At 41.9% G+C, this 22,839-nt stretch overlaps 1 protein-coding gene across 1 annotated transcript in view; it reads left to right on the top strand.

Moving 5' to 3' along the window:
- Nucleotides 1–771: 771 nt before the first annotated feature.
- Nucleotides 772–22,839, top strand: part of PRDM15 (PR/SET domain 15) — a 46,252-nt gene continuing 24,184 nt past the window's right edge. Inside the window, exons 1-5 of the mRNA XM_065409474.1 lie at nucleotides 772–846; nucleotides 11,734–11,779; nucleotides 15,144–15,237; nucleotides 17,983–18,136; nucleotides 20,608–20,860. Of these exons, the coding sequence (XP_065265546.1) occupies nucleotides 11,743–11,779; nucleotides 15,144–15,237; nucleotides 17,983–18,136; nucleotides 20,608–20,860 (538 nt within the window). The 5' untranslated portion in view covers nucleotides 772–846; nucleotides 11,734–11,742. The remainder of the gene's footprint in view (nucleotides 847–11,733; nucleotides 11,780–15,143; nucleotides 15,238–17,982; nucleotides 18,137–20,607; nucleotides 20,861–22,839) is intronic.

The following is a 22,839-nucleotide window of genomic DNA, read 5'->3' as shown; positions in this document are numbered from 1 at the left end:
TATAAAAAAAGTGTTTAATGTATAAGGGGGGGTCGCACTGAGAGGCTTGCTGTGTGAAAGGGGTCACCAGTAAAAAAGTTTGAGACCCACTGTTGTAAGTGCTAGGGGCAGAGCAAGGCCGGTGTGTGGCAGCCCGTAGCACATTGGTTTGAGCACTGGCTGGGCTGCCCCGTGTGGGTGCACAGGATCCCCAGGTGTGCAGTGAGTGGGGGGGCCAAGAATAAGGAGAATCGTTGCAAGGGGACGGGGAGCGCTACCAAACCAGCTACAAAGCACTGAAATAAGGGAGGAAGTATCAGAGGGGTAGCCGTGTTAGTCTGGATCTGTAAAAAGCAACAGAGAGTCCTGTGGCACCTTTAAGACTAACAGCTGTATTGGAGCATAAGCTTTCGTCTGACGAAGTGGGCATTCACCCCCGAAAGCTTATGCTCCAATACATCTGTTAGTCTTAAAGGTGCCCCAGGACTCTCTGTTGAAATAAGGGAGGGTCCCTTAAACTGGGGCAGGCACCCCCCACCGCCCTGTGCTGCAGGCGAGCTTGCAGGGGCGGTGGCTGAGCTCTGGCAGGCAGCCTCCCTCGCCGGTGCGTACAGCGCCCTGCACAGGGGCCCGGGCCCTGCCGGCTGCGGCGGCCTCGGGGGGCGACTGCAACAACGCTAATTTATAGCCCCGCCCCCACAGCCCGGCGCGGCGCGGCGCGAGAGTAGGCGGCCCCCTCCGCGAACTACGACTCCCATGGTGCTTTGCTGGCGGCCGGCCGGGCCGGCTTCCGGTGGCGGGTGGTTTCCGGAGCGGATCGGAACCTGGAGTCCGGATTCGATCCGGGTCGGAACATTCCAAAAACAGGTAACGCAAATCCCCGCATTCCAGCGCGGCAAGCGGCGCTGCCCGCCCCTGGCCGGCGACCCCTCCCCACTCCTACTGCCCCACCACCGCGCCCCGCGCGGCCCCCGCCCCCCTGGGGCTGCCCCTGGCGCGCGGGGCCCCCGGTCCGGCTGTGCCGGAGCCGCCGCCGCCTCCATCTCCATCTCCAGGCCGCCTGTTCTTTGTTACAGCGGCCGCGCCGCCGCCGCCGCCGGGGGGGCCGGGCGGGTCCGAGGCAAAACCCGGCGGAGCCGCTCCCGGATCCCGGCCCAGCCGCCCGCCCCCCCGGCGCCTTGGAGCTGCAGCCCGGAGCCGGGAGCGGCCGGGTCAGCCCCGAAAGGGGCCGCGCGGAGCCCGGCTGGGGCTCGGCAGGTGCCGGGAGCCTGCAGGCCCCATGTCGCGCTCTGATGGCTCGTGTGCAGCCCACCCCCATTTCCCCGGAGCGCGGGGTGTAAATGATCCGTCCTCTCCCCCCGCTGCACACCACCCCCCTTGGTTCCCAAGCCCTTCCCAGGGCTGCAGCCGCTGTGAGCCCGGGCAGGAGCTAAAAGCTACTAAGTCCGATTTTAACTATAGCCACCCCCTCTCGCCCCTCCTGGAGAGCCAGGCACAGGCTCGCTGCTGAGACCGGAGAGAGATTTTATCTGTTGTCGCAGGGGTGAAATCACCATAACTTAGGTGTTGATGAACAGACTCTTTGTGAGTCTTTCCAATCCATAAATGCGCAAACTGATTATTTAAACAGCGTATTAAAATACAACGTGGAAACACTTTGCACGTCCACAGAGAGGCAGGATTTATTGTATATTTCCAGAGAGGGTTGTTATTACTTCTCTGTCTGGATACACAAGCCCTTTATGAGCTCTGTGCAGAGGTGAGATGTTTTGACTTCCAATTTTAAGGGGTTTGTTCTTCTGTCTTTGGGCTACACATTACCTAGACCTGAAAGGATTTAGCTGTGACAAAGCATTATTCTGCCACATAAAGTGAAACCTGTGCTAAAGACCCCACCTCCAGTGAGGGAAACCACTGCTGTCAGAAGAAGCCACTTCAAAATCTTTCCAATTTTCTTCAATCTTTAAAGGCCACGTCTACCAGGCTGTGGGGCTTTTTCTGGTTGGTCCCTTATATATTTTTGAAGGATGACTCACTACTCTCTTGCACTTAATGTAAACAGGATCTTCGTTGGCAATGTTAACAGATTGCTTTGGGCCCAATCCTATCTTAAAGTTAAATTGGATCAGGCCCTTTGTAAGCAGGTTGGGAAGTGGTCTCATTTAGGAAATTATTATTAAGTATTATTTATATAATACAGGTATTACCATCATGGTATTGATATATAAATTTCTTAGTCTTTTTACATTTAAAATAGCCCAGCTCTATTGGCCTCCAGGGGAAATTTACTTTTCAGGCAGTGGTGAGGATGAAAGTGGTATGGTCCTCTCCACCCTGTAACTGTCATGGTTAGTTCTGTATTGTCATTCTGGCCTGTGGAAATGGAAGACACTTGAAAGTTTTGCAGTAACCTTATTTTATTTAGTAACAGTTAGATTTTAGCCAAAAATGTAATATTGTGGCCCTATTAGTATCCCATCTATATTTCTTCAAAAACATTTATCTGCTTAGTGGGGTGCATCAAATGGTATAAATGAATGTATGTGATACCTAGGTTTATTGCTAAAGTATGTGCTTTAAAGGCATGATGAAAAGTCAGGAAGACAGGACTAAGGGAGGGCAAGATAACCTTTCATGTTACTAGGAAGTACTTTGAGTTTTCTGATGGCAGTTAACAATGTAATGTTATGGTTTTTTATTTCAAGCCATTTAAATTATAAAACATATTGGTCCTATCATTTTGATTCTGCTTTGTAAGTGCTGGCCTATAATTTAAGAACAAGGTGTGATGCTGTAGGTTGAATTATAAAGGAAAAATGCCCTTTTCCATGGTGCATTCAGTGCTGTTTCCTATAAAACATTAATTCCTTGCTGATGCCTTTCATTAAATACACTTTGAAGTTTACTTTTTCTTAGTACACACGAGTGATTATCGTGTTCACAGAGGGGCTAAATAAAATATGCTGTTTTTAAAAGGTACAACACAAACTCAGTACTTTACATTGTGCTAATCTGCACTCTAAATGATTGGGGCATAAAAAATAAGACATCCTTTCCCCATCTCTCAGAAAAAAAATTAACAGTAGAATTGTATACTGAAGCCTTGTGTTACTAAAACTTTATTACTTGAGAAAATATACTGCAAGATATCTTTAGTATGGTAAGAAGTATTATAAGTAAACTACACCGTGAAATAAGTGAACAAAGTAAATTTCTGATGAATTTTTCTTGTTTTATGTGTGTATTTGCAACCTTCATTCAGTTGTAGTGTGTTCCAATTATTTGTGCAAATTAGTGAAGTTCTACTGTAATGTAGAAAGGGAAACCTGTATCATACACTCTCATCCTCGTTTGTTTTCATAATGACAGGTATCCTCATAAATTCAGACAGAATTAAAGGTTTGAGTCTATGCATCTTATGCTTGAGTTTTAAAAAATGATATTGTTTCCCTTTATATCTAGGTTACCAGTTCAGTTTGTGAAACCAAAATTGCGCATCTTGCCACTATGACTTACATTTTCCAACTCTGTGTTTTAAATATGTAACAATATGCACTCACTCTGGTATGCTCAGATAAATGGAAATATTTTTATAAGAGCAATTTAAATATGTAGGTCCTGATCCTGCAACTGGCACCATGTGCCTGTATAGACCCTCAGTGGGGCTGACTTCAATGAGGCTCCACATGGATTTTATAGTTCGTGCATATGGAAAAGCTTTCAGGATCGGAGCCTTAATACAATTGGAAAAAGGGAGTTTACCTGGTTATGTTCTTAGAGCTCTTGCTTACATACAAAATTGCTCAGGTATAAAATCAGAAAATAGGCATCACCTACATTTACAATCTGCTGATGATTATTAGATTATTACAGTAATGCTGCAAACTTTTGAGGGGTGAGTAAAATTCTCCCATTTACTTACAAAATCTTAACTGGTTTAACATATAACTATTTATAGGATGCTATCTATCACTTGGGTATAGTTATATATATTGGTAACTGAAGGGACAAACCAACAGATTCTCTTCACTAACTATTATATTAAAAGTATATCAAGCTGATGATAGCTTGCTGTTTGTGGGCTGACAGAACTCGAATGCTCCTTGGTGTAGATAATTTGCTAAAGAAACTTGGCTGTTCACACATCATTTCTTCAACCCTTGACCCCCAAAGCAAGCGCAGGTCGGTAAGTCAAAAATCACCTATCAAGCTGATGTGAGTTCCTCGTCCTTTCTACTTAAAGGGTATACTGTCCTGCCCTTCCCGCATTGCTGAGGGTACACTCTGCACCTGTGATCTAATGGCCATTGTCCGCTTAGCTGAAACGATATTTGCAGAACTCCTCATGCATAGTGATGGGAACATTGCTGTTCATTTGCTTAGTCACCACTGAACTATTCCTGTCAGTGTCGTTGGGCTTTGCAGAAGTTCATTATCATCTCTATAAGAAGATAACTATGTGCAGTGGAATGAGTAACTTAATAGATTTCTCCACTAGTACGAATTTTAGTATCTTAGGGAGGAAATGAACATGGTCTTAGGGTTAGAGCAGAAACTGGGAGTAACAACTACTGGGTTCTATCTTCAGCTGTGCCACACAGTGTGACTTTGTACAAGTTTTTCCACCTCTTCAGGCCTCATTTACCTATGTGTTAAAGGAACATAATAACACATTTCAAAAGGGTATTATGAAAACTTACTTCAGGTTTGCAAAGACCTTTGAGGTCCTTGCCTGAAAAGTTCTATGTGAATGCAAAGAATCATCATCAATCCAGTTGTAGGGTTACGCTTCCTTCTTCGAATTTGGACAAACCAAAGATGTAGAGACTAGACAGAAATCTGTATCATGAGTGCATATAGTAATGTACAGTAGTCTTTGAGATCTCTCTCTGCACCTGAGGTGTTTCCTTTAGCAAATTTTATTAGCTCAGTCCCAATGGATATATTTACACAGCAGTTTTGAGTCTACTTGATACATAATTATGGCTTCTGGTTTTCAGGATTTTTTAATTTATTTTTCAGGGCTTATTTTTAGCAAGTTTTGAGTTCCATGTAGATGTCCAAAATTGTTTTTTGGGAGGGGCTTTCTCTTTGTACATATATGTAGTACTGTTTCAAAAACACTACGTTAAAGCGCACTAGGGGAACCTTTAGTGCACCCCAGCAGTCTACACCAGTGGTGGACAACCTGCAGCCTGCATGCTGCCCATCAGGGGAATCTGATTGCGGGCTGCGAGACATTTTGCTCACATTGACCGTTTGGAGGCACGGCCCCCTGCAGCTCCCAGTGGCCGTGGTTCGCCGTTCCCAGCTACTGGGAGCTGCGGGGGGCTGTGCCTGCAGACGGTCAATGTCAGCAAAATGTCTCGCGCCCTGCAATCAGATTACCGTGATGGGCCACACGTAGCCCACCACTGCCTTAGATACAAGCTGGGGAGCAGGGACGTTGCCTGTATAAACAAACTGCACTTGGAAAGGGGTGATGTCAACATGAATTGAGTAACCATTTCTGGTGTTTTTCTGGTGTTCATGGGATAAACAGCAATTTATTTAAGTGTTTCATTGGTGTTTGTTGGTGAAACCCTAAAATCATCAGCCTTATACATATTGCATTATCTGTTCTGTCAACATAATACAGTAGGTCATTGTGCTAAACTTGCTGAAAAGACCTCTGATGCAACAGAAATCATTGTGCTGTGTAGGAAACAAAAACACTTGTTTAGAAAGGTGGACATTAAGTTGATGTAAAACATTTACTGAGAGTTAGTACCTTCTTATCAATTAATTAATGAAGTGTATTTGGGTGACCTCTTGTTTTCTATCCTCATCTCCTTAAAGGGTAGCATTATGATGTTACTGTGTTCTCCCCTTTCTCTGTTAAATCACTCGCACTTTCCCAAAGCAAATAGCAGTTTTGGTTCTTCCACAACAGTACACATCTGCATCCTCATTATTATCAAAAACATGTTTTGATTTAATCTGCTGTTTGTGAAAAATGCCATTCTGATAGTCCTGGAGCCAGAGTTGCTTGCCCAACAAGTCTGACACAGGCAGTGTGCCACACCAATGAGTCTCAGCCCAATTCTATAGGGATTACTTTAGGACCCATCCACATGACGTATGGAAACCATTGCAAGGGCACAGACTATGTATAACCTAGAATTCCACAAGTGTCACAGCCATAGTCAGCACTGAACACACTAGGGAGAAGCTGTATGGGCTCTTTTACTCTAGAACAGTAGTTCTCAACCTATTTACCATTGTGGGCTACATATGCAGCTCTCTGTGCGTTATGTGGGCTGCATCCACACAATATATATACTATCTGTATGGCCCTGAGGATGTCACATGGGCTGCAGCTGTGTGCTGATTGGACCGTGGGTTGAGAACCACTGCACTGGAAGCACATTTCATTAAAGCTTGAATGAGTGGCAATGGTTGGAAGTGGTGTCTGGTGGAATTCATAAGGAGACTGTGGATATTCAGATTATCGACCCAGGGGGATGTTCCCTGGAGGACAGATCCAGGAGGAGTCCGAGTGACTGGACAATAGCGGCCCACCTTGTCCTCTTTCTTGCTATGGAACTTGCCCAGTGGAGTGTTAGCTCAGATCCACTTGGTAAGGAAACAATGTTGTGCCTAATTGATCGGAAATAGCTTCTTGATTTCAGAAGGAGGAAGGTCAAGTGAAAAAATTCTCTAAGTTATCTCTGTGCAGAGCTGACCCTGTGTTTCAGTGATCATCAATACGGCTGAGAGCTGTAGGGGAAATATCAGATATTGCTTTCTGGTACATATATGTGATACTGGCAAGTCTGCAGCTTGGGCTATTGTGCTAGGAGTGTGAATTGCAGGGAAGTCTTAAAAATATCCCGGAGGCTCAATAGAAAGAGTTGAGCATGAGTTGACCTCACTTACATGGTAGGGCTGTTGATAAGAATGGCCATACTGGGTCAGACCAAAGGTCCATCCAGCCCAGTATCCTGTCTGCCGACAGTGGCCAATGCCAGGTGCCCCAAGAGGGAGTAAACCTAACAGATAATGATCGAGTAATCTCTCTCCTGCCATCCATCTCCACCCTCTGACAAACAGAGGCTAGGGACACCATTCCTTACCCATCCTGGCTAATAGCCATTACTGGACTTAACCTCCATGAATTTATCTAGTTCTCTTTTAAACCCTGTTATAGTCGTAGCCTTCACAACCTCCTCAGGCAAGGAGTTCCACAGGTTGACTGTGCGCTGTGTGAAGAAGAACTTCCTTTTATTTGTTTTAAACCTGCTGCCCATTAATTTCATTTGGTGGCCCCTAGTTCTTATATTATGAGAACAAATAAATAACTTTTCCTTATTCACTTTCTCCACACCACTCATGATTTTATATACCTCTATCATATCCTTCTTTAGTCTCCTCTTTTCCAAGCTGAAAAGTCCTAGCCTCTTTAATCTCTCCTCATATGGGACCCATTCCAAACCCCTGATCATTTTAGTTGCCCTTCTCTGAACCTTTTCTAATGCCAGTATATCTTTTTTGAGATGAGGAGACCACATCTGTACGCAGTATTCAAAATGTTGGCGTACCATGGATTTATATAAGGGCAATAAGATATTCTCTGTCTTATTCTCTATCCCGTTTTTAGTGATTCCTAACATCCTGTTCGCTTTTTTGACTGCTGCTGCACACTGCATGGACGTCTTCAGAGAACTATCCACAATGACTCCAAGATCTCTTTCCTGATTAGTTGTAGCTAAATTAGCCCCCATTATATTGTATGTATAGTTGGGGTTATTTTTTCCAATGTGCATTACTTTACATTTATCCACATTAAATTTCATTTGCCACTTTGTTGCCCAATCACTTAGTTTTGTGAGATCTTTTTGAAATTCTTCACAGTCTGCTTTGGTCTTAACTATCTTGAGCAGTTTAGTATCGTCTGCAAACTTTGCCACCTCACTGTTTACCCTTTCTCCAGATCATTTATGAATAAGTTGAATAGGATTGGTCCTAGGACTGACCCTTGGGGAACACCACTAGTTACCCCTCTCCATTCTGAAAATTTACCATTAATTCCTACCCTTTGTTCCCTGTCTTTTAACCAGTTCTCAATCCATGAAGGGATCTTCCCTCTTATCCCATGACAACTTAATTTACGTAAGACACGATTTCCCTTTACAGAAACCATGTTGACTTTTGCCCAACAATTTATGTTCTTCTATGTGTCTGACAATTTTATTCTTTACTATTGTTTCAATTAATTTGCCCGGTACTGACGCTAGACTTACCGGTCTGTAATTGCCAGGATCACCTCTAGAGCCCTTTTTAAATATTGGTGTTACATTAGCTATCTTCCTATCTATCTAGACTGAAGCAAAGAATTCATTTAGTTTCTCCGCAATGACTTTGTCGTCTTTAGGTGCTCCTTTTGTATCTTGATCGTCCAGGGGCACCACTGGTCATTTAGCAGGCTTCCTGCTTCTGATGTACTTAAAAAACATTTTGTTATTACCTTTTGAGCTTTTGGCAAGGTGTTCTTCAACCTCCTTTTTGGCTTTTCTTATTACATTTTTACACTTAATTTGGCAGTGTTTATGCTCCTTTCTATTTACCTCATTAGGATTTGACTTCCACTTTTTAAAAGATGCCTTTTTATCTCTCACTGCTTCTTTTACATGCTTGTTAAGCCATGGTGGCTCTTTTTAAATTCTTTTACTGTGTTTTTTAATTTGGGGCATACATTAAAGTTGGGCCTCTATTATGGTGTCTTTGAAAAGTGTCCATGCAGCTTGCAGGGATTTCACTCTAGTCACTGTACCTTTTAATTTCTGTTTAACTAACCTCCTAATTTTTGCATAGTTCCCCTTTCTGAAATTAAATGCCAGAGTGTTGGGCTGTTGAGATGTTTTTCCCACCACAGGAATGTTAAATGTTGTTATATTATGGTCACTATTTCCAAGCGGTCCTGTTATAGTTACCTCTTGGACCAGATCCTGCGCTCCACTCAGGACTAGATCGAGAATTGCCTCTCCCCTTGTGAGTTCCTGTACCAGCTGCTCCAAGAAGCAGTCATTTAAAGTATCAAGAAATTTTGTCTCTGCATTCCGTCCTGAGGTGACATATACCCAGTCAATATGGGGATAATTGAGATCTCCCACTATTATTGAGTTCTTTATTTTGATAGCTTCTCTAATCTCCCCTAGCATTTCATAGTCACTATCACTGTCCTGGTCAGATGGTCAATAATAGATCCCTACTATTATATTCTTATTAGAGCACGGAATTACTATCCATAGAGATTCTATGGAACATGTGGCTTCATTTAAGATTTTTACTTCATTTGATTCTACATTTTCTTTCACATATAGTGCCACTCCCCCCACCCCCACCCTGCACGACCTGTTCTGTCCTTCCGATATATTTTGTACTCCAGAATGATTGTGTCCCATTGATTGTCCTCACTCCACCAGGTTTCTGTGATGCCTATTATATCAATATCCTCCTTTAACACAAGGCACTCTAGTTTACCCATCTTATTATTTAGACTTCTAGCATTTGTGTACAAGCACTTAAAAAACTTGTCACTGTTTATTTGTCTGCCCTGATGGAGCTTGCATGCTTATCCTATGCGCATTTTAGGAGCCATCACCCAGAATGACTATTGCTCCATTCAGAAGCAAGTGCTGGTGACTGTGAGATGGTTCTTGGATATTTCTGTTTGCTGGACAGGCAAAGTGCATGAAGCATGAATTTTTAAGAAATCTGGTTTGTACAAGAAGGGACAGTGTTTCCATTGTCAAGGGGGGCCCAGTTATAACAACTGACCATTGACAGTTTAGGTTATTTAGACATCAGTGAGAAGCAATTATCCAATGATTTTCATCCGTTAACACTCAAAGTGCTTTAGAAGTGAGGGTACGGGTTCTTAGCCTCATTCACTGGTGAGGGGAAACTTGTTTGCATAGAGGTCAGGTGACTTGAGTAAGTACAATCACACAAGTCAGTGGCAGAGCTTGGACTAGATTGTACGTTTCCTAACTCCCAGTACTTCGATTGTAAGCTCTCTGAGGTAGGGACTGTCTTTTGTTCTGTGTTTGTACTGCGTCTACCACCGTGGGATCCTGATCCATGACTGGGGCTCCCAGTAATAATAATACTGCATCCTCTCCATCAAAGCACGCTACCTCTCTGGACCAGATGTGCAAAGGCATACATGATTTACAGCCACCAAAATTTAACCCAAGCTTGTGGTTGGTGCGTATCAAAGAAGTAACTCTCCTCTCTCAAATAGAGTTTTTCCTTTGTTGTTCTGTAATACCAAAAATAAATCAAATAAAATCAGTCTTCCACAGCTGGGGTTGCCGTTTTTAGAATCCCAGCTCCTTAGCTCTCTGACCCATGACCAAAAAACCCAGCATCATGACTTGAGCATTGGGATTCACATTGCAGCATTTCTCCATTCTGCTTGCTCTCTCCAATCTTCTTAGTGAACAGAGGATTGGCGCTACGGATTCTTGTCATTTTCAGAATGTCTTCTTGTCTTGTCTCAGAAGAACGGTATTTGCAGGTGGAGGGAGGAATGATGTGACGTGACTGTGCCCCACACCAAAGCTGGCAGACCTCATTTCAGGCTTGTGAAGCAAAGGCATTGATAAATGAGTCTTCTACTTCATGCTCAACTTGACACTTTATGGCTGAGAGTTGTGTGGGATCTGAGCTCATTGTGTGAGGTTATGTACCATGTGCTGTACTGTCTAGATCAGGGGTAGGCAACCTATGGCACGTGCGCCGAAGGCAGCACGCGAGCTGATTTTCAGTGGCACTCACACTGCCCGGGTCTTGGTCACCTGTCCAGGGGGCTCTGCATTTTAATTTAATTTTAAATGAAGCTTCTTAAACATTTTAAAAACCTTATTTACTTTACATACAACAATAGTTTAGTTATATATTATAGACTTATAGAAAGAGACCGTCTAAAAACATTAAAATGTATGACTGGCACGCAAAACCTTAAATTAGAGTGAATAAATGAAGACTCTGCACAACACTTCTGAAAGGTTGCCTACCCCGGTCTAGATGATAGAGGGTATGAGTTCCTGAATAGTTGGTGCACACTTAAAACATTTGTGCTCCCTTTTCTGTGAACCTTGCCTTAGCTGACACATTACTAACAGGTGCTGTTGTAATGTATAGTGGAATGCACTTAGAGTAAACTCAGAGAGAAGGTCAGTTTATAGTGAAATGGAATAAAAATCCCACATTGTTTAGTGGGTGTCTATTCGTAGTGAGCCGTTATGTGGAAGGGAAAAAATACTTGACAATAAAAGAAAAAGTTACATTGTATTTATGTGCCTGCTTGTAAAGGTGTAATAGTGCATGAACTGGTGTGAACTGTTTGTTCATAAATGATTGTGTAAGGATTAAGGATTGAAGTAATGTATTTCCGTTCTTTTCATTAAAAAAAAACCCTGCATGAACAGAGTGGTTAGGAAAAGCATGATATTTAGCATAGGAGGGGTCTTGCAAGGCACCTGACATCACCCTTAATATAGACATTAGTGGATCATTAACCACTTTAATTTGTGTTTTACGTTCTATGAATGATATACTCTGCTAGGGTTCAGTAGTCTCTTTGCACACACATTGGGTCAGTTAATATTATCACTCAGTAGGTAACTCTTTCATTAGATCTGCACATTAGAACTGTGTCAGGAAGGAGCATTTACATTATGCTCAGTTTTCTCCTTTGTATTTTGACAGGTTTCAGAAATGGCAGAAGATGGCAGCGATGAGACCATGTTTATTTGTAAGTACTAGAAGAATAATGATGGAGTCATGATGTGACGTGTATTTACAGAGCATTAATTTTAAAGCTCAAACCCACTTACTCTTGTATTGTTTTCCCAAAGGTGATTATTTAAGGGAAATCTAAATAGTTTATGGCAGTGTGGAGGGAATCGCACTAAAGTTAAGAATACAAATTCTCAATTTTTTGTTGGGAAATGCAAGAAATGGCTAGATATTAATTAGTAGCTCAGCTTATTAATTGCTAGCCTCCAAGAGACTAAGGGTATGTCTACATTGCAATTAGGCACCTGTGACTGGCTCATGCCAGCTGTCTCAGGCTCACGGGACTCAGGCTAAGGGCTCTTTAACTGCAGTACAGGTGTTCCGGCTCAGGTTTGGACCCAGGCTCTAGGACCCTGCAGAATGGGAGAGTCCCAGAGCTGTGGCTCAGCTGGAGCGTGAATGTCTACACCGCAACTAAACAGCCCCTTAGCCTGAGCCCCTCGAGCCCAAGTCAGCTGGCATGGGCCAACCGTGGGTGTCTAACTGCAGTGTAGACATATCCTAAAAGCCTAAAGGTCATCCGTGGCTGAATAGTTTCCTTTAGGTTAGGTGGCTGCTGCCACTTTGTCTGACACACTGGGGAAGGAACCGAGGAGCTCCAGAGTTAAAAGCTTGAGCTGCTACAGCTTGGGCTAAAGAGTCAAGACTCTCTAGTGGGGGCTGTGACAGTGTTGCATCCTCTGTGGATATGGCACAGAGGTGGAACTGGAACTGGAACACACACTCACCAATGAGCTGCACTTACATAAGTGGACGAGACCTTGATCTATCTGGCGTGGGGAGATCAAGAGCAGAGAGTGCTGCCTTGATGGTATGTGTCATAGTCTCTTCCCCTCGCAGTCCCTGTAGGTGCACTTCAGGGTTGGGGCTCCAAAGGTCAGGACGGGACTGACTGGGACATCTTCTCGCTTTTCAAAATTTGCTGGGGTTCCCCCCCCAAACAGTAATGCTGATTCAGTTGATATAGTCTTACTTGGATTGTTCAACTCCAGAGGGAGCCTTCTTCCCTTGCCCCTCCTCAGAAGAGCTGTAGAAACTGGAGAGGACTAGGAAGCAGAGAAAAAGGCTCTGATCTCTATGGGTTTCGGGGGGCCAGTTATCTTGCCAGTTCCACAGATGGTGTATGTCAAACAACCCCCCTCCCCCAACGGGACAAGATGGATGAATTCATGAAGTTTCTTGCCTCCTATGTGAGATTTTTCCACAGAATTTAAGGGCCGCTTCTGTTTCAGAAAAGTGAATTTCTAGACCTGACATTGTGGGCTTCCATAGTTACTGACCATCAGTGAGTTTCATATCCAGTTACCTCAGTTTATAAGCCAGACAACTTGTTTCTAAAATGCCAGTTCTTACTGCTCAGTCTGGGGCCTGAAAATTGTGGCTGTCTCTTTCTGTTCCATGCAGCATCACCAGAAATAAGGGTTGACAGTCGTGTTGGTAAACCTGAGGCCAAATATAACATGCTCTTCAGCAATTATGATGACTTTGCAGTGCCAACAGCAGTGACACTTTTTCCTTTCTGCCAGCAAACTAAGCATGTGTGTCTGAAAAGATGCACCTAAAGTCCCGTACTTCGACTTCAGTGGGAGCAGGGAATTCTGTCTTTGAATTCAGTGGGAGCAGGATTGAGCTGTCATTAGGGAATAGGAATATGCAGTGGAGGGAGTTGTAGTCTAGTGGTTAGAGCTGGGAATTGGAAGCAGACTTCATGTGTTCTGTTCATAACTCTCCCAGTGACTGTGCCAAAGTTTACCCAGTTGCAAAATGGATGTAATACCCACCTCATATGTTACTAAGACTTAGTTGTTTGCAGAGTGCTCTGAGATCCTTGAATAAAAAGCACTATATAAATGCAAAATATATTAAGGTTTGTACTTTTAAAATATGTATTGATTAGAGTTATTCTTTTACCATAAACTCAATTTTAAAAGGCTTCTTCACTGCTAAAGCCCAACTGCATACACTCCCCTTAGAGAAATCTACGGTTTATCTCTTTGTGTCTGACTTTGTATTTCTTCTGTGGTCGTAAGCCCTTAAGTATCACATATGGTGAGCACTCCGATTCAGGGGAGGGTCTGGTATGAGGCATCCTGTACAGATTCTGTAGACTTCAGAGACATATGTCAGAAAACGCTAGAGTTCCCCACTTTGATGATCTTTAATCCTCTAGTGGATGAACAAAAATGATATATGCTTCTTGTACTCCTCAATAGTGCTGGACAATAAGAAATGTGGAGAGCCCAGGCTGTACAGTGTGTGCTATCTTTGCACAAGTTTCAGGCACTCTTAATTCGAATGCTGAACATTGAGTGAAAGCTTCAGCTACAGCAAATCCTTTAAGGAAGTGCTATGTAAGTTTCACAGACATGAACACTGCTGGTGAGAGTTTAGTTTCCCATTGTAAAAGCAAGGTGTTCTTTCTCACTAGTTACAGTCTGGAATTAAATTCTGTATCACATTAATTTACAAACATGTATGTAATAATATACTTGTGCAACCTTACTGAAGTCCTCAAGGTTCCCCACGTTTGACTTGAAGCAGAATTTGGCAGCTGGGGAATATCCCCTCAGTGATGACTTCTTGTCCTTATCCAATCAACTGGCTTCACAGTAACATTTTGACAACTCTATGACAGAAATGTTTGTTTCAACTAGTCCTAAATTGACTCTTACTTTATCATTATCCAGGGCTAAAGGTTGTTTCTTGGGATCCCTTTATCCCTGGATAACTTACAGTATTTTAAAATAAAAGTCAGATTAGGGAACTGAAAGCTTGTATTATTTTGCCCTGTAATAAAGAATTGCCAGATTACATTGGAAAGGGACCAGAGGTCCAGAAGAGCTGTTGCCATTGTGCCAAATTTCCCCCCCAGCCATACACATGCAAGGGAGGGTTGCATAGGTACAACTGTGGGCAGAGCTTGCTACCCAGGGTCTCTGAGAGCCCATCAGATTTTGACTATGCGTTTTAAACCCCTGGCTCCAGTGAACAGAATAGTGATTTTTTTAGCCGAGAGAGAGTAGCGCAGTGGTTGTTTTAAATCCTCCTGCCTTTAGACAAAATATTTACTAGAGTTTTGTTTAGCAAATATTTTCTTTAGGAAAATATTTACATTTTTAAAGTATCTTCTGGTAGTCCTAGGTATATGTTGAATGATACCTTTGATTCAATTGTGTATATCCTTTGGGGGCGCAGTAAAATTTACTACTTTATTGTATGTCATTAGTTTGGTGTTCGAATTTTCTGTCTGGCTGTTGACGGAGAGAGCACGGCCCGAGGACAGCATTTACCTTGCAGCTCTATGTGCTGTTTACTTACAGGGTGCGAGGATTGTGGTCAGTACCATGATTCGGAGTGTCCTGAGCTGGGCCCAGTGGTGACAGTCAAAGACTCCTTTGTGTTGAGCAGGGCAAGGTAAGTAACTTTAGCATGACTATATGGCTTGTTTGTTTTTTAAAGAGAATTTCGTCTTTGTGAAAGGTGCCAGACTGACAACTGAAAAATGAAGTCCTCTCTCGACAAAATAGATACAGCCTCAAGTAAACAAAGAATCGAAGCACATGCTTAAATGATTTGCTGAAACAAGGCCTAAGAGAGTCTGTTTATGCATTCCTTGGCAACTCTCAGAGATTGCCAACAAAGGAGTCAGATAGTACCAGTTGTGGTGGTGACTTGTTTCCTATATTGGTTGAAAATCTTTGACATTTATCCCGTTCCTCCTCCTTACATGTGCTGCACTACATTTTCAAATTTCAAAATGGTTCATGGGAATTGCCCAGTGGCGTTAATAAGAGTTACGCAGCTTTGCACTGCCTCTGTAATTCCTCTACTGTGAGAAGCAAAACTTGCGGACTTTCCCATCTTTGTAAATCTTCTAAAGAGTGATCATCAATCCCAGTTTTGTCAGTAAATCTAGGTCTATAATACAATAGCAGAAATATTTATGCTCCCCAAAAGAAAATAACAAATTAAATATAGATGTAGGAATAGGATAAAACAAAATTGAGGAGTAAACTTTATATTGAAGCATTAAATGTTTCCATTTGGAATTATATTCTGATGTAGAATGTTTGATTTTTTGCTTATAATGGCTGTTGACACATGGTAGGAACACAGGAAATCAGAGAAGGATACTGATCTCTAACGTATAGCATGGGGGCAATGCAGTGAATGTTTGATCAGTACCAAACTGACTCATTGAGAGCTAAACTGTCCATATCAACTTTCTCTTCTTCATAGCGCCTCTGGTGGATGAACACCCCCCTCATATCACCAGCAATGACAGTAATGCTTAGATAACCCAACTGATGTCGCTGTACAAATGTATTATAAGAAGAGATGGTCCCTGTCCTGAAGAGCTTACAGTCTAAATAAACAAGATAGGCAACGGGTGGGAGAAATATTGCCATCCCTGGTTTACATTTGGGGAGCTGAGGCTGAGCGAGATTGACTTGCCTAAGGTCAAATGGGAAGTCTGCAGCAGAGCTGGGACTGGAACACAGATCTCTTAAGTACCAGTCCAGTGACTTAACCGCAAGATCACCATTCTAACAAATGTCCTTTCCTCTCTTATAACAACATGATCTCTTAGGATATTAAAACTGCTTTTAAAACTCTTCTTTGCTTTTCACTAAAAGTTTAATTGGTTTACTTTCTGTATTTCTCTCAGCCTTGACAGTGAAAATAGACTGGTCAGATTCACCTTTGTTTATAGTTGGTTTCTAGCCAATTTCATTCTCAGGTTCTCATGCACTAGAGCGGTGTTGAAAAGTTGCGTAACTAACAATGCAGGGGGACGTTTGTCTTTTTATAAACTTGACTTAATTAGAATTTTAAAAATGTTTGGAAACCATTTCCCTTGAGCATAGGCTTTGTAACAACTTGCTTTTATAAAACTTATATTTGGGCCAAATTTGACTAGCCAGCATAACTTTTTGAAGGTTAAAGTTCTATAAATGCACGGGGTCAGATCACTCCTCCAGTAGGAAAACACATGGGGGGAATCTATGGGGGGGGGGAGAAACTTTGAATTACCCCATGTATCCCATCCCTCCCTTCTGAGGTGAGTTATTGAGGAGGGAGAGGGGCATGGATTTTGGAGGCTCTGCCCCATGCCAACCCCACACATCTGGAGAACTTGGGAGCATGGAGGGAAAGGAACTCACTGGCTTTTCTTTCTTGTAACGCAGCTGTTACTGAAGCTGAGTTGTCATTGCCTCAGTCCCCCTGAGGTGAGGAGCGCCGCTCAGTGGGAAGCAATGACGGCACTAGCGGTATTATTTGCTGCCATGATTTGCATGAGGAAATCTGAGCCCAAAGGAAGGGATGGTATTGTGGAGAGCAGCCCTTCCCTGGTCTCTTTTCCTTACCCTTCTACAAAGCCCTTTCAGCGCAGCTCTCACTCGGGGCATTCATGAGGGGCTGGAAGGGGGATAGTATAGAAAAATATAGTCCCTCCTCCCCATTTCTATGCCTAAAGTTTGGGCCACAATAAGTTAAATAGGAAAACAGATTTACTGGGTGTGGCTGCAACACTTGAATATAAATGCATGCTTAGGCTTCTTACACCAACATATTTTTCTTCTGTTTGTTACACCAGTATTGAAGAACAATGGAGAATGGTTTACAATCTTTTACATCAAGTTCCCATACAACTATTACCTAAACTGCATGGTGGCTCTCGTCACAGGAAGTTATTTTCAAATGTGTGTCACATTTGGATACGGTTCCCCTTAAAAACAGATTTGGAAAAATGGTGAGGCACCAATGACCAAGGCACCTATAATCTGAAGGAAAGCTACTGCTAACCTCTGGATTTAGAAAGGAGACAGGATTTGACATCAGAGATGGGAAAGATTCTGATTAAAGAGGAAAATATCTTGAAAGCAAGTGATCTTTGAAAAGGGCTCAGATTTGGACCAAAAAATAAATTATTTTAAAAATCAGCTTTTATAGAATTGACGCTCAGTAGAAATGTTTCCATTGTTTGTTTGTTTGTTTTTTTAAATTCCAATGGAAACTAGTTTTATTCAGCATAACAACTTCCTGTCATTGCAGCATTGAGAAATGGGTGCTGATTTCTTTTGGACATTGCAAGAATTGTATTCTGCACAGCTACTTTACATGGTATTTAGATTCTCTCATTTTTGTTTTCAATAGGTCATCCCTTCCTTCCAATCTGGAGATCAGACAACTAGAAGATGGGACTGAAGGAGTATTTGCAGTGACGCAGCTTGTCAAACGTACCCAGTTTGGCCCATTTGAATCCAAGAGAGTTGCCAAATTGGAAAAGGAGTCAGCATTTCCACTGAAGGTACAGTATGGCACCAGCAAAATGATACTGACATGAAGTTAGTTTTAAGGTCATCACCTACAGATGATGTAAAGAAGCTGATAAGTAGAGACGGGTTCAAGCCACAAAACTTGGAGTCAGCTATTGAACTGTCGGGTGCTCCAGGTATTTTTAATGAAGGGTTCGATTTGATCCCACTTCTCTAATAGGTAGTCACAAAAGCCAGTACGCTTTTGCCTTGACAAGAACATAAGATGTGGTGGTGCTGTTTACATAACATCCAGAAGAAAACTTTGTTTCTTTCTCATTTTTGTTTCATTCTCTCCCCTTGAAAAGTTCCAGTGAAAAACTACTTCGGGTGTTTCAATCCAGTCTTCCCTTCGCAGTAATATCTGATTCAGCAATAAAGATCTAGAAACCAAATTCAAGGGTAATAAGTGTTCAGGATTTTTTCCCTTACCCTTAATAGGTAAACAAGTTAAATGACATTTCTGTTTTGAGGGAGGAATTGTGATCTAGAGGCTAAAGCAGCTTACTTTGAATCAGAACTCCTGGGATCTTCTCCCACTTTGCCACTAGCTTTCTGTGTGACCTTGTGCAAGTCTTTGTGCCTCAGTTTACACATCTGAAAGCATATGTGATGCGTACCTTGCAGGAGTGTTGAGGCTTGCTTTGTTTCTAAAGCGTTTTGAGACCCATGGATGAAAGGCACCATCAAGGCACTAAATACACACTTATTTATTATTAATAACAATAATGTGTTATAGGGCTGTCAATCACAGTTAACTCATGCAATTAACTCAAAAAAGTTAATCACGATTAATCGCAGTTTAGTCGCACTCTTAATAAATTTCAATTGGTATTCTATTGTTTAAGTATTTTGGATTTTTTCTACATTTTTAAATGTATTGATTTCAATTACAACACAGTATACAAAGTTGACAGTGCTCGCTTTATATTATTATTTTTTATTACAAATATTTGCATTGTAAAAATGATAAACAAAAGAAATAGTATTTTTCAATTCACCTCATACAAGTACTATAATGCGTTCCCTTCATTGTGAAAGTGAAACTTACAAATGTAGATTTCTTTTATTACATAACTGAGCTCAAAAACAAAACAATGTAAAACTTTAGAGCCTACAAGTCCACTCAGTCCTGCTTGTTATTCAGCCATGCTCAGAGACACAAGTTTGTTTACATTTACAGGAGATACTGCTGCCTGCTTCTTATTTACAATGTCACCAGAAAGTGAGAACAGGCATTCACATGGCACTTTTGAAGCTGGCGTTGCAAGGTATTTACATGCCAGTAATGCTAAACATTCGTATTCCCCTTCATGCTTCGGCCACCATTCCAGAGGACATGCTTCTATGCTGATGATGCTCGTTAAAAAAATGTGTTAATTAAATTAGTGAACTCCTTGGGGGAGAATTGTCTGTCTCCTGCTGTTTTACCTGCACTCTGCCATATATTTCATGTTATAGCAGTCTCGGATGATGACCCAGCACATGTTGTTCATTTTTAAGAGCACTTTCACTGCAGATTTGACAGAATGCAAAGAAGGTACCAATGTGAGATTTCTAAAGATAGTTACAGCTCTCGACCCAAAGTTTAAGAATCTGAAGTGCCTTCCAAAATCTGAGAGGGTCAAGGTGTGGAGCATGCTTCCAAAAGTCTTAAAAGACCAACACTCTGATGCAGAAACTACAGAATTTGAACCCCCAAAAAAGAAAACCAACCTTATGCTGGTGGCATCTGACTCAGATGATGAAAATGAACATGCGTCGGTCCGCACTGCTTTGCATCGTTATCAAGCAGAACCCGTCATCAGCATGGATGCATGTCCTCTGGAATGGTGGTTGAAGCATGAAGGGACATATGAATCTTTAGCGCATGTGGCACTGAATATCTTGCATCGCCAGCTACAGCAGTGCGATGCGAACGCCTGTTCTCACTTTCAAGTGACATTGTAAACAAGAAGAGGACAGCATTATCTCCTGCAAATATAAACAAACTTGTTTGTCTGAGCAATTGGCTGAACAAGAAGTAGGACTGAGTGGACTTGTAGGCTCTGAAGTTTTACATTGTTTTGTTTTTTTGAATGCAGTTATTTTTTGTACATAATTCTACATTTGTAAGTTCAACTTTCATGATAAAGAGAGATTGCACTACAGTACTTGTATTAGGTGAATTGAAAAATATTATTTTTTTTTACAGTGCAAATATTTGTAATCAAAAATAAATATAAAGTGAGCACTGTACACTTTGTGTGTTGTAATTGAAATCAATATATTTGGAAATGTAGAAAACATCACAAATATTTAAATAAATGGTATTCTATTATTGTTTAACAGTGCGATTAATTGCAATTAATTTTTTAATTGTGCAATTAATCGCAATTAATTTTTTTAATTGCTTCACAGCCCTAATTTTATTATTTATTGTGTTTGTATATATATGCATTCTGTTTGTATGGGTGGCTCACAGGTTTTCCAGAAGGATGGGCCCCTGGTTTATTTTGATACCTCTAACGAAGATGACTGTAATTGGATGATGATGGTGAGAGCAGCCACTGAATATGAACACCAGAACCTGACTGCCTTCCAGCATGACAATGATATTTACTTCACCACCTCCCGGGACATCCCACCAGGAACTGAGCTGCGAGTGTGGTATGCAGCTTTTTACGCCAAAAAAATGGAAAAGCCAGTGCTGAAGCAGGTCACTAGTATTGCCAATGGTACGTTTTGGGGGCCTTTTTCTTCTTCCCTAAGGGCCCAGTCCAACTAGGTGCTGATCATCTTCCTGAGCTCAGTGGCAGTTGAGGGTGCTCAGTACCTTGGAGGATCTGGCCCCGAATTTGTAAATTGTGTAAAAAATTGGACTCTCAGATGCATTTCTGCCCTACAAGAAAGAAGCCTAAGTTCTGCACCAAGAGGTATCTGAGTCTTTAAAAAAAGATGCATGTCCTAATTGGTTCTGCAGCAGTTTGAGACCCAAAACTGGAGGAATGGTCGTTAGTTGCAGAATCAGTAATTTCATCAAAACGTTTCTTCATGGAAGAGCTTTCCAGTCTCTTCCCAAAGAAATTCAAATGTCAGCACAGTGCAAACACATAAATAGATCACCTGAGAAGCAGTCTTCTTTTCTTTTAATTGCAATGAAGCTTTCTGTCCTTGCCACTGAGTGTTGTACAATTGGGAGCAATTACATACGCCTTCGGAAGTCTTGTGTAGAGCCCTGTGAAGCAAGGAGATGAGTTCAAACTGAGCTTTTGTTCCTCATGATTACTCGAGCTTCTGCAAAGGAAGGTAGACAGCTTTGTTAGAGTTCTTTAAATTGATGTTAAAGCTTCTATGCTTTGTGCTATGGTAATATAAATAATAATAATTTCCTCCTCAATTCTCTTCTACCTTTACATTTCTGCAGCCAAAAAAAAAACTTCTAACATTGCAGAAGTGTTATTGTTGCTGTTTAGTTGAGAATACTTTAATGTACAGTGTGGTTCCTGGGCTGAGAAAAATTTCCAGGATTATGAATGTAGCCATGATTGCTTAGTGATGTGCCAGCACCATCAGTGTGCTTGGTAACTTTGTGTTCTTGACAGTGCAGCAGGCAATCTGAAGTGCCGTAAAGCTGATTGGTATTTAGGTCATTCTGGCAAAGTAGTTTTGGTCCCCCAAGATGTTTCTCAGTAGTGTAAATTGAAAGCCTACCTTTTTGTTTGGTTGTTTTTTTCTGAGCAAAAGAGCACCAGGGTTGGTTAATCTTGTGAATGTGTTGCGAGATTAAATCAAATATCCTCTGTCCAAGTTTTCTGATTAGCTTAGATCAAGCTTCAAGTCTGTGCTAAATATTGGAATGAATATATACATTTGTAGGTTAATCCCTTCCAAATGACTTCAAAGCATTGGTGGCTTATATAGTGTTAGTGATCTTTGTTGTCGAATGAAAATATGGAGACCGTACATGCCTCTGTAAGGTAGTATATTCATACACAGTGAAATCCATATGTTTGCATCCTGAGTGCACACCTGTGCTGTGCGATGCCGCTGTATCCTGGATTCTAAACTGGAAGCTATTCTGCAGAATTCAGGCATACGTAATGTTTTGCCTTGATTAGGCTCTCTCGCAGAGTAAGTTGTCGAAGACCTGCTGGGTGGCATAGCCTGCAGCACCCACATATGTCACACTGGCACGACAGCAACGATACCAGTCAGATATTGGGAAAATAACAAAAAGGAACTATTTTTTCCTTCACCGCAGATATATGCTTAGTAGTGATGGAATGTGACAAGGAAGGGAACAAAATCTCTTCAAAGCCTCCCAGTGCAGTCTTCTCTCTTAAAAAAATCAAGAAGTCCAGTGTGCCTGTAGCTGACTTTGCAGGTAAATAAAATATTTCATCCTCTGTTCCTGTCTGTGCTGTATGGAGCCAATAGTGACAGTTTAAGGGCAGATCTGGATGGAGCAAAGGAGCTGCTCAGTGCACAGTGTTTCTGCGGTGATGGAAACATCATGATTATGTGACATACAGTAAATATGTAAGCGCTTAATCCATCTCTGATAGTTAATGGGGAGAGAATTTAAGTCTATGGATTTTCATTTTATTACCTTCCTGGGTGCTGTGCTTAAAAATCCACTGAAGATAAAAAAGGGAGTGAAGGGACATGGAAACTTTTTCAAGCAAATGTTTCTTATCCTAAATGCCACTGACTG

This window comes from Emys orbicularis, chromosome 1, assembly GCF_028017835.1.
Source record: "Emys orbicularis isolate rEmyOrb1 chromosome 1, rEmyOrb1.hap1, whole genome shotgun sequence".
NCBI lineage: Eukaryota > Metazoa > Chordata > Testudines > Emydidae > Emys > Emys orbicularis.
Note: the sequence above shows the minus strand (reverse complement) of the source record. Positions and strands in the feature narration are given on the sequence as shown.